The sequence below is a fragment of the Fusarium tjaetaba genome (assembly GCF_013396195.1).
Source record: "Fusarium tjaetaba strain NRRL 66243 chromosome Unknown NRRL66243_c0000357, whole genome shotgun sequence".
NCBI classification, from domain to species: domain Eukaryota; kingdom Fungi; phylum Ascomycota; class Sordariomycetes; order Hypocreales; family Nectriaceae; genus Fusarium; species Fusarium tjaetaba.
Window position 1 is genome coordinate 76,086 of NW_023501553.1, and position 14,354 is coordinate 90,439.

Genomic DNA, 14,354 nt, shown 5'->3' on the forward strand with positions numbered 1-14,354 from the left:
CTTCGCTACCGTACAGAGGTACCTAAGGTTTTGACCTAGTATCTTCAGCTTCGCGTCTCCATTTTGCGCCAAACTTCCACTGAACAGCTAAGCTCACGACTGCAACACCCTGCACCGCAACACAGGCCGTAAATGCGAGTCCGACTCCGATAGAGTTGATCATTGGCATAACAAAGCTTGTGCCTCCCGCGGCGAATAAGCATCTTGCGAGGTTGAGACTCGCGCTGGCAGCGGCACTGCGATCGTGAAAGACATCGACGAGATAGGTCATGACGACGGACTGCATGGAAACAGCAGACCAACCCATGATGAACGTTGATACAATTGGAACGGCGATGTGAGCCTTGTGGGAATATTGGATTGTCCAGCCGAAGAGCAAGATGGATGCGCATTGAAGGAGGGAAAACAGGGGGACGAGACGGAGACGTGCTGTTTCGAGTGGGAAGTCATTTTCCTGGGCCTTTTTCGTATTTGCAGGTTCAGGATCATTTTGTGTGTTACTGCCCGCAATGCGAGCATCATGCCGAGCTTTGAAACGGCGGTAGTCGATGTTGAGTATCTTGCCGGTAATCAGTGTTCCCACCATGGAGCCCACGCCGTTCGCGATAAACGTCAGCCCGATCTGAGTTACTGAGAGACCGTATTTATGTTCGAAAAGGCTAGACATAGCCGTGATGCTCATCTGCCAGACAGCATAATAGACTGCGAGGAACACAATGATGGGAGCGGCTTGCTTGCTGATGAGGATGCGGAAGGGTCCTGTGACATCGATGTGCTTCATTTCCTCGGGCGATGTAGAAACTGCGCCGTGGTTCCACTGGACTTTGGTCGTTTTTTGATAAACGCGCAAAGGGTATTTTGCGATGGCATGTACAGGCTCTCGGCTTCCATTGCCAACGATAGACCTCAGCGTCTCAGGCAAGAGAAGAACCAATAAGATCAGGAAAACTCCGCTGTAGATGGTCAAGAACCAAAAGATGGATCTCCATCCAAGAGATCCAGCCAGCGCACCTCCGATAATCGGGCCAACGGCTACGGGTACCAGCAGTCCTGCTTGAAAAAACACCCATAAGCCCACCGCGATTATCTCGAGTCGTGATATCGCCGATAACGCCTGAGCCTATAGCGATTGTACTAGCGCTACCAGTGCTCTGAACACATCTCAGCACAACCATAGTGGCGTAATTCTTGGCTTCTACCAGGCCGATACATGCTCCAAGGAAGACAATGAAGGTAAGTGAATATGCAACGCGACGGCCCTTGACATCTGATATTGGGCCCCAGAGACTGGGAGCTAGGCCCTGGAAGATCAGGTATGAAGTCACAGTGAGATTGATTAATTCGATCGAGACGTCGAGATCGTGAGCGATGGTAGGGAGAGCGGGGAAATAAATGTTTGATGCGAAACCTGAGACTGTGGGTGGGTCAATAGGGAGGTTCGAGCAGGATTCTATGGAAATTTACATGTTGCTGCGATAGAGACGATCGTCACGATCAAGGCAGTTTGGCGTTTGTCGAAGATGCTGTATGGCTCTGGCGCAGGCAAAGGAGCCGCTGCAGGTAGTTCTCTTCCATTCATTGTTTACGATGCTTAATGTAATAATTCAGTGATGGCATTCATCTGGTATTGGCATGTTTGAAGAAACGAAGTTAGAGACATGACTTTTATGGTCTTGACTATCTGCTTGATGTCATGACGCAAAAGTACAAGGGCTCCCGGAGTTCGGAGTTGAGGGTTGCTACAGTGGGGATCAAGCGTCCTCAGCTCCGAAGTGCGACAGTCGCCATTTATATCAAACCAATACTACAGACGTAAAAAGGATCGGACTTAAGACCTAACTCCACAGAGGTTTCGTATTTCTATCCTGTTTAACTGATTCAATCAGAGTTATACTATTAAGCTCTTCCCTACAGTGTTTTCTTCATTTAGGTCGAAACATGCCAGTACATGGCGTCACTAAATATAGAGGTCTTGTAACTTGTCTACCCTGAACTTTATAGACCCTGTGAATTGCAAATGACTGACTACCTCATTAGAGCCTGCCACTGACCTTGTGCAATGAGTATTTTTATAAATTGGCCTGATAGCTAGTATTTTCTTGACATAGAAAAGAGCTGTCATTCAATAATAAACATATAGTAATTGCCAGGCATTGGTAGGATGAGCAGTTCCTCCATTGCTACGGAGTATATCTATGAATATTGAAGTTTGCGCGCACGCATCTGTCGGCTCTAGACGTAACGCCACTATATTTAGAGAGGCTTAGTGGCAACGTCTGCAACCCTGCACTTTAGGGCAGAGAATATTCGTATATACCCCGCAAGGCGAACGATGGCTTGCAATCAGCTTCCATGCCAATTTATAAGATAGCATAGTAGGTACTTAGTTATACTTACATTAGTAGTGTGTATATACGAGGCAACACGTGTAGTCTACGTCAGCTCGTGCACGCTAATGAACCCACCGATTTGAAACGAAACGATTACGCCAAGATCAAATCTTAGGCAAACAGTTTTTGTGCTGATAATACCCAAATTGGACTCATTAATTTCCCAGTGTACTCTCTGGAATGACCGCGGTTCAGCTCTCAACTTTATGTTTCAATGCTCGTGAGAAAACAACCCAAACTTGGGATCTACCTGGTTCTTAACCCCTCATCCACGAATAGATCGGCTGAGCGGCTTGCGGACGGAATGCCGGGTAGCCGTCGCTAGCTTCCGAGTAGTTTTCAGCCAGCCACATCCCCATACAGAGATGTGCAGGCTGGCTGAGACAAGTTCACCTCATCTTTGTCTTTTATTCGTGCAATGCCGCTCTGACCCTTTTGCGGCCAAGTCTAGACCATGATACGTAGAGATTGGCGTTTGCAAGTTTGTTGCTTATATAGCCCGATGGCCGCTCTGTTCTTGTTTCCTTCCTCAATTCACATATCTGATCCTGGAATATCTCCCGCTTACCTCTAAGCCCTTTCCGAACCCGTTGAACCTCTTGACCAATTCCACACGATCATCTGATAGACTGATCTTGACAAAATGTCTTCCGAAACATCAGTCAGTCTCCTTATGTTCCGCTGGCCTGAAAGAATGCTCACACGTCAGCAGTCCAAACCTACTATTTACATGATCCGACATGGAGAGAAGCCCGCTGAGGTTGACGGAAAAGAGCCAGATGGACTGTCTGCTCAAGGCAAAGAACGTGCAAACGATCTCGTCAATGTCTTCGGAGCCAATTCACCCTACAACATTGCATACATCATGGCAGAGCATCCTCACAAAGGTCCGTGCCCCCGGTTATATCTCCCTTTCGCAACGTTCTAATTGAAGTAGATGGCGGTCGCGATCGCCCTTGGAAGACCGTGGAGCCATTGGCGGATTCACTTGGACTTAAAGTCCATAAGAAGATTGAAAGGGATGATTACGCTGGAGCTGCAAGCAAGGCTTTGTCCTTTGACGGCCCGGGAAATGTATTGCTTTGTTGGGAGCATAAGTCTCTTGAAGGTATTGCCAAGGCGATTGGTATCCAGGGTTACGCGGCGGAGACTGGGTGGACTGGTGAGGTGAAGTATCCTGGGGATAGGTTTGATCTGATTTGGGTTGTGCCGCCTCCGTATACGGAGATCACTGTGGTAGGAAGTGAGCTGGTTCCTGGCTTGGATGATGGAGTTCACGTTAACGCGAATGGAGATGTTCCCCCTCCTTCGTCTGACTGAGGTGATCATAGCACTATTGAAGGTTTCTTTCAAGCTAGCTATTTCTTATATGCCTGTTATTACTCATATATGGCTCTCAATGGTGCAGGTACTGCCTAATTTTATGACAGTCAACCAGGCTCAATGCAAGTCCCCTAAATAGAAGGCTTGTCGTCAAAGTCAATATCGTCTACCGCGACAATGTCCCCTGTCCTGGCACCGAATCTATTTGCAATGCGCAGTACCATCTCTTGTGTCAATCGAGCCTCCTCTATTGTACCACCAACGCGAACAATACCACGCGTGTGCCACAATGCCTGTGTCGGAGAATTCACACACATGATAGCAGCAGTTGTGCAGATCTGCGTCTCCCTCAGCGACAGGATGGCATCCTCGCTAAACCAATACTCATAACTCCACTTCGTGCAGAGAAGGTCTGGTTTTGGTGAGAAATAGAACAGGAGATAGTAGGGGGATGCTTACAGGCGTCTGGATGGTTATCCCGAAGGAATTGCTTGTGGTCACGGGCCGCATCTGGTGTCCAGAGCATGTCAAAGTGGTGTTGGGCTCGCTCCTCTCTAGCCTTTGTCGCCTCTACGGAGCCTAGACTCTTGGTCCTATGTATAATTCAGTATGAAGCAGCGGTGGATAACATATCCTAGGGGCATATACCTTGGTCCATAAGCATCAATCTTGTCCTTGCCCATGGATCGGTATAGCGGCACAAGCGATTGTAGAGCCTTGGGAATCCCCATGAGGACGCTCGTCTTCAACAAGGCTTCCTTGATGCGTCGTTGGACAATTTTCTCCTGTTCCAATGGAAGACCAGCGACAGCAAGGTAGTACAGGTCTGGAACCCTGTCTCCGGCGCTTGAGGCAGCAAGCGCGACGGCCTAGACATCGCCATCAGAGATGAGCTGGATTGAAGGTTGCTGTTAGTCAACTTACCGCCGCTAGATACCATTTTGCGTAGATGGCGTCACAATCAGCTTCCGCTTTGCGGAAGTCAGCGAAGAGATCGACCAGGTCTGACATTTTTGTGAAGACCTGAATCAGATAGTCTGCGAGTTTGTGTAGTAGAAACAGTTCAGGGATCTCAGATCAAAGAGTGACACTTCAGGAACACCTTATACCAGCCGTCAAATAGCAATACAAGAGAACTTGATTGGTACCTTGGTGTATCCTGCTCAGCAGGATGACATTCTCCCAGAAGTTGCAAGCAGATATTCTGCTAGGTGGCTAGGCGCCGAAAAGTATCCCCGGATGTTCCAAGTTGTCTGCAGTGAGGTCAGCTCTTAGTTATAAGGCTTTCAAAGAGCATATACGCCTTGTACCAAATATATAACATTATATTAACTCACTATTGCGAAAGTATGGGTACTAATATCAGTCGAACCTAAATTACGACTCTCTGATAGGTCTGGAAGGCCTCCTCGGTCAAGCCGCGGAAATTCCGTTCCGTTTCAATTTGAGTTCCGGCAGATGCTGACCCTCGGCATTGCCCCTCTCCGATGACACTCGGCTTCTGTTCCAGGTAGATAACGTAAGCCCGAAGTGCGAAAGGCAAGGTTTGAGGGGATGATCGGTTCAGATGTGTTTCCCCATGAGCCCTCATGATAGGCTGCCGCTCCTTGTTGTCAATGGCTCACATCCGATGATATGCCCGGCATCTGAGTTACTCACTTGGATTGATCGGCCTATATAAGTCCGAGGCTAGTGCAGAGAAGAAGATGTGAGACATGGGCTATACAATCTTACATATTTGCAGAATCTCCAAACTACGTCACTAATCCTATTCGTTCATCATGACTTCTCCCCTGCCCCCTCTCCGCCGCATCGTCACAGGCCATAACAATACAGGCCAAGCGATTATTAAGTATGATGACAAAATCACTGCCAAAGTCGTGCCCCACGGCGCTGCTTTGAGGAGCTTATGGATCACCGACTCTTCTCCCGCCGATCTGTCATCCCAAAGCGACAATGCCGATGCCAAGGTTGGAATCTTCAACAACGGTTCTGTCTTTCGAATTGTGGACTTCCCACCCAGAACCTCAGGTCATATGCATCGCACGATTTCTATAGACTATGCCATCGTACAGAAAGGCACCGCCGTTCTTGTTCTCGACGATGGAAGCAGAACATCGGTGGGTGAGGGAGACGTTGTTGTGCAGCAAGGAACTATGCATGGATGGGATAATCCTACTGATGAATGGGTTCGTTTACTGGTGGTTTTGCTTCCGGCAAAAGCGCCCATAGTTGCTGGGAAGGAGCTGAAGACTGATACATCATCCCTGGGCATGTAAATAGCGTAACATGCACGCACAGTGTTGTATCGACCTCCCCAGTTGTCGCCCTATCAAGTCTATCGTTGTGTGAGATTTAGGGCTGAGGGAGTGCCTGGTTTAAGGAGAGATTGTAAAAAGCCAGCTGCTTATCAAGATGGAGTATACTAGAATGCCATCTGTCGCTTATTGGTATATAAATACAGAGAATTAAAGGCGCGTCTGAGATTCTATGCAACCGGCAATTCACCTCTAAACTAAGGTGCCGTTGGAGCAGCGGGAGTGGGGGCTCGATCAACGAAAATGTCGACAGGCTTTCGGTACGACACTGCCAAGTCGTCGGCACCGAGGAACACGCTATAGTCAGAGCCGGTACTGATAAAGAACTTGGTCCAACCGGTCTCAGTCGAAACAATACAAGTCTGTCTATCACCTGGTCCACTCGCCACACAGTCCAACTTGACGGCAGAGCACTGAAGAGCAGTACCAGCCGCAGGGTTTCGAGTACAGACAAGACGAGCCGTGCCGTACTGGTAGTACTCGGCTGAGCAAGGAGTCAAGGCCGCGCTTCGATCCATGTAAACATACTTTGCGCAGATGGGAATGCCGTCCCGGGTGAGGTATCCGGTGGTGTCATCGACGACGAAGCGGCCGACTGTCCATGTTGATGAGCTTCTACCGAAACTGAGGTAGTCGCCATTTGTCTTCGTCGACTTCAGAGGGAGGCCTTGGGCGAGCCATGGGCCGGCGATGAGGAGATGGTCAGTGGGAGCAGGTTCTTCAGAGGTGGTAGTAGTTGTCACGGCTGTAGTAGAAGGCTCGGCTTTGGTAGTCGTAGCTGTAGACGTCTCAGCAGCTGTTGTATCGGTTGAAACGGCGGTGGTCGTGTCAGCAGAAGTCACTGATGTGAATAGCGTCGTGTCAGAGGTTGCCTGAGACGACGTCTCAGAAGCCGAGATAGTGACATCGGTAGTTTCAACGCCGGTAGAGCCGACAAGAGTGGAGGCTTCAGTAACGGTAGTGTCGATCGCAGTCGTTGTCTCAGACTCAATCCCAGTTGGAGTTTCAGTAGCGAGAGTCTCGACTGTAGAAGTCGCGGACTCAGCGAACGTGTGGAGATCTCGGTTGCAGAGGAAGAGAAGGTGGCAAAAACAGCAGTTGAAACTATCTTGTATCAATTAAGCCATTCGACAAACTATGAGAGGTCAATATACCTGAAGTCACCGGCTTGCATGGGCTGGCAGCCACAAGCCCAAAGGCTAGAGAAAATGAGGCGTAGAAGCGCATTGCTAACGAAAGACTAAGGTGAGAATTAGATCGCCTACAGGTTCACAAACGAGACAATGAATCAGTGGCGGTTCAAGTGGCTTCTTATAAACCGTCAGGGCTTGGCGTTTGTGAAGCTATTGATCTCAGCTGTCAGTAAACCCTGTTATTTCCATAGCCGAGACAGAACTATCGAGTGTCATCCACACTAGCTAACGGTGTTGGGGCTGATTCCTTAAGTAGTGTCCAATAGTCAACGCCACACGTGCCATTTTACTCACTAGCTTTATGCATAGTGACATTACAACCTTAGATACGGGTGTGCCTACTCCGGCGATCCGGTGTCTTATTTGATACTCGATAGTTTCGTAGAGGCATCAGCTATTCCGTTGAGTTGTTGAAGATGAGATCCGTTTCAAGATCTCGGTCGCGAAATGAATATGAGCTGAGCTCCAGGGATATCAGAGAACGCATTGATGCGCACCATATCTTCTTGAGCTCAAGCTAATCAGCCTGTAATTGTTCTGAACGTATTCCGACAAGTACTCCATCTTTCACAAACAATCTCTCTTCTTTAGTCTCCCTCTGATTGAACATTCGTCCTATATCACAAAAGAAGTCTTTCACATTACCCATAAAGTCCTTTGGTGGCTCCTCAACCCGGATCATTCGTCCAACATCCTGATCTGATGCAAGGGTAGCTCTCTCCAAGATCGGTCCAACATTATCGCTCTGAGATATCTGAGCCATGGTGTGCCATGCATTTTCTAAAAAGCTTGACTCAGTATGAGACAAGAAAATGAAGGCTATGACTAGGAATATCATGGTATTCCCAGCTATGATGGCTATTAGCGTGACAAATCCCCATCTCCGAACTGGCTCCTGAACAAGATCGAACGTTGTGATCCTCGCTGGTTGTGCCGCCTCGGAATAAGATGTGATATGGCCATAGTATGCCATTCGCCCTACAAGTGTGGTCAAAGCTTGTATTGCGAGTGCAGGCGAGTTTGTCGTATTCATGATGTCGTTGAAGATCTGCCAAGTCAGTGGACTGACAGTGGCAATCTGAGAAATCTCTGAACTAGCAGAGTCACACGACGAACAAATAGCCAGGTTTGGAAATTTCAGGCTTGATAGCCAACTTCCTTTCTCTTCTCCTGTTTTTCTTCCAGTGGTCGGGTTCTGAAGCCTATCATGAAGACTTCGTTTCAGTAGAGTGGGAGATATATTCAGTATCTGACGCCCAGATGCCTTTTCTCGGTCTTGGGTACCAACAGCGTCGAGCTGTCTCCGAACAGAAGAAGTATCATACTTATTGCTGCTTATGTTGAATTGGTACTCGGGCTCAGTCACGCTTGAAGTAGTGGATGCTGTTATCTCAAGGTGTTCGACGAAATCGACACTACGCCCCGTTAGCGCCTACACAAAATTCCAATGCTTGAGCATAATCCTTACTCCGATCCAAGTCCAGGACCTAAGCACAATGTGGTCTGAATATATTCATCTCTTGTCGAGACTCCGTCTCTCAGCTTCACGCGGTTCCACTGCCGGGCCCACGGACCAGAATTACTCGAGTTCAAAAGAGTCCAGGTCTCATTTGTTGTCTCTGCTTCAAAAGACACCTCTCCACCAGACAGCTCTCTATCCTCTATGAATGATAGATCGGCCAACAGTTTCAAACCATGTCCTTCCCAAGGCGTAGGAGAAAACCCTTCTGGTAGTTTTGCTAATGGTGAATCAAGGGCGACCACATTGCGCTCTCCTAAGGTGTCCCCGCAGAGTAGCCACCTCGTGGATACAACGATCAGCTCCCGTTGTCTCGGGAATTGACAAATAAAAGAGATCAAAATTTGTTTATCATTCTCCCCGGGTACTGAAAAGCTGAAGCTAGTATCGTTATATACGTGATATGGTGGGAAGTTTGATAAGTCTGCTGTTGCATTCAGACACAAGGACCATACACCATCCGTTCTTTGCGAGCGACAGTACTTAGCCGTGAACTTGGGCCTCACGCATATCACGCGAGTATCGATTACTCGAGCAATGCCCTTAAAGGACTGGATAGACTCCCTCTGAGCTTTGGTCGAGATGGGAAGAAATGCTCTCAAGGCTGTGCCTGTATCGTGTAACTCATCAGATGACTCTCCAGGTTCTGAATATTCTGCAAATATCTCAGATTGAGAGGGTACTCCACTCCAGTACTTCAGACTGTCTGCTCTTAGTGGTAGAGGTGTTCTATCCCAAGATGTAACCTCCTTTATCGCTCCAAAGGTGAATCCATAACTCATGTTCTTCCTCAACGACAGGATGGTAAGCTCTCGAAGATCCGAAACAAGCAAAGTGGAGGCGAACTGTGATGCCCCCACGAGGGCAAAAAGACAGATCATGAGGATGCGAAGCCAAGGTCGGAATGTTGTACCAGGAAGCATGTTCTTTCACGATTGCGGTCCGCTATTTGTAAAGCGAGCAATAGATATTTCTGCGAGAGCTGAAATAGGTACGCCATGAAGCTCTAGTGAAATTGAAGCAGCCATAGACGTTGTGATAGCAGCGAGAGTACCGATCGCCCATCTTATAAGAACACTCATCAACGTGATTGATTGGGTTGCCCGTCCACTGAGCATGAATCGTCGCCAAGCCTGACTCCCTGTCCTCGAATCAGAGCCATGATAAAAAGACGACAGCTTCCACCAAGACGATAGAAGACGTGGCGATGGCTGCCCAAACACCAAAACCTATCGTCATCGGGCTGTCATTTGAACTGCTTGAGACATTTTGGCTGACTGGAGAACCCTCTGGTTGGAGGCATTCCGTTTCCAAATTCTCGCCGGCCCTGGCTTTGGTCGAGGTTGCCATAATCAGACTGACGCAGGAGGTCTCTGAAGGAAGATTGACGACTCATGATGGAGAGGTAAGACGAAGCAAGTTACTGCACTAATGGGGTAGACAAAGACATTCAGGACATGAAAATTATTAGGGCCGCGGGATTATATCAATAGCCATCCTGTGAAAACTTTCGAGTCTAGAGGCTTAGCTGTACGACTGTTACACAATTCCACATATACGAGAACACATGTTGCGAATACATTGGTCTAGAGGCGATACGAGTTACACCAAGTCAGCAATATTCTCAATTGACCGTCGTACAAGGCGTATTCTAACCAGCCCTCACGTACGCCGTTTCTCTTAAATAAAGTGAGGGAATACGCCTCGGGGCATAATGAACCGAAGGTGAGTCACACCATGAAATTCTGATTCATTGACCAAGTTTACCCCGAATGATCGGAGGTATTTTGCTTGACCAGCCGCCTGTTTCGGTTTAGTCTCGCCATTCTGGCTGCGGGTGAGATGGTGAGACCCTATTCGGGATTAGCTTTCCTTGACCATTACGACCTCATCAAGTATAAAATCCTGATCCATTATCCTCGAGTTCTGCTTCACATCCAAAAGCATCTCTCAAGTCTTTCATCAGTGTCAATTGTCCCCAAACCTTTTACAATGGAATTCGCCATGCCCCTCGAAGAGCGTTTGTCGCTCCGCCAAGAACTTATAGACTCAAACGACAAGTTCATCCTTGATCTTCCCAAAGTTGAACTCCACGTCCATATCGAGGGCACTCTAACCCCCGAACTCCGCTGGAAACTCGCCAAGCGCAATAACCAGATTCTGAAGCTTGAGCGTACTGGAACTGTGTACACCAGCCTTGAGCAGCTTAGAGCCTCGTATTACATCATGGAAGCCCGTCCAGGTCATCAGATTGACAACGCGGAGGAGAGTTTCACTTTCTTCGAGGCTTACTATGGAGGGTTTGATGTTCTTGTTACTGAGGAGGACTTTTATGACCTTGCGATGAATTACTTTGAGCATGTTGCCGGTATGAATGTGAGGTACTGCGAGTCGTTCTTTGATCCGCAGGGTCATACGCGCCGTGGAGTAGAGTTCAAGACGGTCATGAATGGTTTCCGTCGGGCACAGGAGGAGGCTGAGAAAAGGCTGAACGTAAGCAAATACTGACTTGGATATGATCTTTGTTAACAAATTACAGGTCAAGTCGAAGTGGATCATGTGCTTCTTACGTGACATGTCACCAGAGTCAGCCATGGAGACCTATCAGTCTGTTCTTCCCTACCGCGACATGGTCGCCGGAATCGGTCTTGACTCTGACGAAAACGATCGCCCTCCTCTGATGTTCGAAGAAGTATACAACAGAGCTAGACACGACGGCTTCCGTATCACTGCCCACTGCGACGTTGGCAACAAAGATGCGCATAAACACATCCGTCAAGTCGTCAATGACCTCGGCACAACTGGCGCTGACCGTCTAGACCACGGCATCAATGCAGCTCAAGACGTCGACATCATGCATCGTATTAAAGAAAGGGGCATCGGAATGACACTCACGCCATGGGGATATCTTCGTCACGAACCAGTTGACGAGATCTTCCCTAGAATTCGCACCTTGTTTGACGCTGGTATTCCGATTGCTATTGGAAGTGATGACCCAGCTTATATGGAAGATACGTGGATCCTGCATGATTGGCTTCTGGTCAAGAAGATGTGCGAGTTTAGTAATAGAGAAATGGCGACTTTGGCCAAGAGTGCTATTGATATATGCTGGGCTGAGGATGGGGTGAAGGAAGAGATGAGAAGGGAGCTTGTGGAAGTTGTGGCGAAGTACTCAATATGAGTATCGGCTGTGTTAAGGGAGGTTGCAAGTTGGTAGAACATGGTGTTTCTGCAAGCAGAATAGCTGCCATCCAATTGATCACCTTGACTGGCTTTCCTTCCAGTGCCGGTACTTTATTGTGACTTGTTGAATTGCCGACACGATATCGTAGAGATAGATCGCCTTAGAGAAAGGTTTCCCAGTAACTTCAAAATGCCACTGCGTCATCAAGTTTAAGAAGTATCTATGGGATTACTGCCGCCTATAAGGTTAAGCATTAGGTTGCGAACACAGGTGATGGATGAGGACACAATATTATTTTTATGGTTTTGCCAGGTCAGGTGCCTTGGTCTCGCAGCTTTCGCTAAACAAACGAAAGCCATTCTCATTTATACTTTCGAGGAACTGGGCTTCTCAAACGCAGCGAATCATATCATCCAGTCATGCTTCTTTATCCTGTTTGCTTTTATTACTTTGTTATCTATGCATTTAAACACGAGCCGTCGAGTATGAAAGCGGATTCTCTCAAACCGATATAAGTCTTCATATAAGTTGGTTGCACATCCCTTTAATTCTTTCTTTCAACTTACTACCACGTACCACTCTCCCCACATTCAACTCAAACGTCTTCACATTCTTTCATCCTGCAGGATCCTACTTGACCTCAAGATGCGCTATGGGAGAAAGGCTCCCGCGTCCAAGGGCGAGTCCGAGCAGTCGTCCAGCACCCCAAGTATCAGCTCGTACACGCCAGACCAGAAGCTTCGACAAGACCGTATAATCCACAATATGGGCTGGGCCAATATGGGCTTGTCCGAAGAGAAGCAAAGAGCCATGGCGCAGACCTTTTATAATGAGATCCAGAAGGCCAAGGCTCGCGGCGAGTGGTAAAGCAACGCCAGATACAAGGTGGTTAATGTTAATCTGGGAATTCTAACAGGCTTGGGCCATCGCAGACTGATATTCAACCCTCATGTCTGAGGTAGTTGTTGTCTTTGGGAAAATGGATGACTTTGTCTGGCGTGAAGATAGTCACGGGATGATAAGGGTTATGTGAACTTTGTTTTACAAACTGTGCTCTTAAAAAGACAACTATTCTGAACTTATTCGGCATGGGCCACCGTAAGTTTACCACGAGAGGCTTTTGAGCAAGTCATTAGAGACTAGCCTTATGGTAATCTGGGTACTTCTTTCCAAGCCAACCACGCTACGATCAATTGTAATATGCCAACCACCAACGACAGCAGCCCTAGCAGAACCGACAGGAAAAGCCCTATAATAGCTACAGTCAATGCATTCCTCTCCGACGTGTGCCTTTCAAACCACGAGACAAAAGAATTCGTTGGCGGCGGCCGCTTAACAACCTCATACAACTCAGCCAACCGGGGCCCCCAATATGTAAACAAGAAGCCATCCGGAATTGGTCTCACAAATTCCACCCATGTTGCCTCGGGGTCAAAACCATCCTTTTTGATCAATTTATTTAGTAGCTTCATCGACCTCTTGTTTCCTATACTTGCTACTGGAAAAAGAATGATATGGATGGTAGCGAGTGTCTCGAAGAGTAACCGTGGGGGCAAAATTCCCCTGTGTCGGATCAGCATTGTATCATATCGTGTTAGGGGCACCTTACAGTTTCAAGCTTTCCTCGAAATTGAGATCGAAATCAACATCCTTCCATCGCTTCAACTGGCTCTGAAGGAACATGGTCTGGTGAAACACGTTGAGTACCCGATCTTTGGGGTCGTAGAGCAGGTGGTCTATCAAGTTATCGGTAGGCCGGATCTTTATCTTGTTCCTTTTGGCCAGTTTCCATGCCTTCAATGAGCCTCTGTACCCCTTTGCATCCTGGGCAAGAGTTGAAACCGGGTTTGGGGTGAAAGCTTTCTCCAAAAAGTCGGCAAACCCTTGATCCGGTTCCCACTTTACGCGCGTGGCGGTGGCAGACTGGAATCCTTCTGAGTAGTAGTCCTTTGACGCACAGTTGACCATGAAAGCGGCCCTGACAACTGCTCTAGTTGCATACTCCTTCTCCGCAGGCCTGGCGTCCTGTCCAGAAAAGGTCGCATCGATAAACCCATTCAAGGTTAATGTCGGGTTTCTTTTGAGTATTTGGACGCAAGATAAGACATCTTTGTGCGACTTCAACACAGGACTTTCGATCTCGGCGATGGCGTCTCCAAACGCTGACGGGCTGAGAACTGCATTGTAATGCTTGAAGAATGCGCGGAAAATTGGGGTTGTCGAAGGGCTGTAGGAGGGGACGCCGAGAAGCTCAGTTGCGAGCATCTCGAGCTCTGCGTCGTTGCAAGAGTGCATTTCGAAATGGTTTGTCAAGGCCATGGTCCTTGACTGAACTATTATTTTCGAATGGAACGCAAGTCAAAGTCAGCCTTGGTAAGCACAGCCACCACCAGACACGCCCGGCTACAGTGATGGTGTGATGACATG

The 14,354-nt window shown here is 48.0% G+C and overlaps 7 protein-coding genes across 7 annotated transcripts; 3 read left to right on the top strand and 4 right to left on the bottom strand.

The window, feature by feature from the left end:
- Positions 1 to 22: 22 nt before the first annotated feature.
- FTJAE_12744 (multidrug transporter) lies at positions 23 to 1,579 on the bottom strand (the record flags this gene model as incomplete). Its single annotated transcript, XM_037345820.1, has 3 exons — positions 23 to 1,032; positions 1,079 to 1,414; positions 1,465 to 1,579. The coding sequence occupies 3 exons, from the start codon at positions 1,577 to 1,579 to the stop codon at positions 23 to 25; spliced, it is 1,461 nt and encodes a 486-aa protein (XP_037200227.1).
- A 1,454-nt stretch (positions 1,580 to 3,033) lies between these two features.
- FTJAE_12745 (phosphoglycerate mutase family) lies at positions 3,034 to 3,710 on the top strand (the record flags this gene model as incomplete). The annotated part of the gene is made up of 2 exons (XM_037345821.1): positions 3,034 to 3,277; positions 3,328 to 3,710. The coding sequence occupies 2 exons, from the start codon at positions 3,034 to 3,036 to the stop codon at positions 3,708 to 3,710; spliced, it is 627 nt and encodes a 208-aa protein (XP_037200228.1).
- Positions 3,711 to 3,844: 134 nt separating this feature from the next.
- On the bottom strand, positions 3,845 to 4,724 carry FTJAE_12746 (carboxymuconolactone decarboxylase; the record flags this gene model as incomplete). The annotated part of the gene is made up of 4 exons (XM_037345822.1): positions 3,845 to 4,125; positions 4,173 to 4,306; positions 4,362 to 4,582; positions 4,638 to 4,724. 4 exons carry the CDS (start codon positions 4,722 to 4,724, stop codon positions 3,845 to 3,847), a joined length of 723 nt encoding a protein of 240 aa, XP_037200229.1.
- Positions 4,725 to 5,494: 770 nt separating this feature from the next.
- On the top strand, positions 5,495 to 5,992 carry FTJAE_12747 (cupin domain protein; the record flags this gene model as incomplete). Its single annotated transcript, XM_037345823.1, has 1 exon — positions 5,495 to 5,992. The coding sequence occupies one exon, from the start codon at positions 5,495 to 5,497 to the stop codon at positions 5,990 to 5,992; it is 498 nt and encodes a 165-aa protein (XP_037200230.1).
- A 236-nt stretch (positions 5,993 to 6,228) lies between these two features.
- Positions 6,229 to 7,258, bottom strand: FTJAE_12748 (uncharacterized protein; the record flags this gene model as incomplete). The annotated part of the gene is made up of 2 exons (XM_037345824.1): positions 6,229 to 7,139; positions 7,186 to 7,258. 2 exons carry the CDS (start codon positions 7,256 to 7,258, stop codon positions 6,229 to 6,231), a joined length of 984 nt encoding a protein of 327 aa, XP_037200231.1.
- A 3,477-nt stretch (positions 7,259 to 10,735) lies between these two features.
- FTJAE_12749 (adenosine deaminase) lies at positions 10,736 to 12,794 on the top strand (the record flags this gene model as incomplete). The annotated part of the gene is made up of 3 exons (XM_037345825.1): positions 10,736 to 11,236; positions 11,283 to 11,911; positions 12,554 to 12,794. 3 exons carry the CDS (start codon positions 10,736 to 10,738, stop codon positions 12,792 to 12,794), a joined length of 1,371 nt encoding a protein of 456 aa, XP_037200232.1.
- Positions 12,795 to 13,532: 738 nt separating this feature from the next.
- On the bottom strand, positions 13,533 to 14,222 carry FTJAE_12750 (uncharacterized protein; the record flags this gene model as incomplete). The annotated part of the gene is made up of 1 exon (XM_037345827.1): positions 13,533 to 14,222. One exon carries the CDS (start codon positions 14,220 to 14,222, stop codon positions 13,533 to 13,535), a length of 690 nt encoding a protein of 229 aa, XP_037200233.1.
- Positions 14,223 to 14,354: the final 132 nt, after the last annotated feature.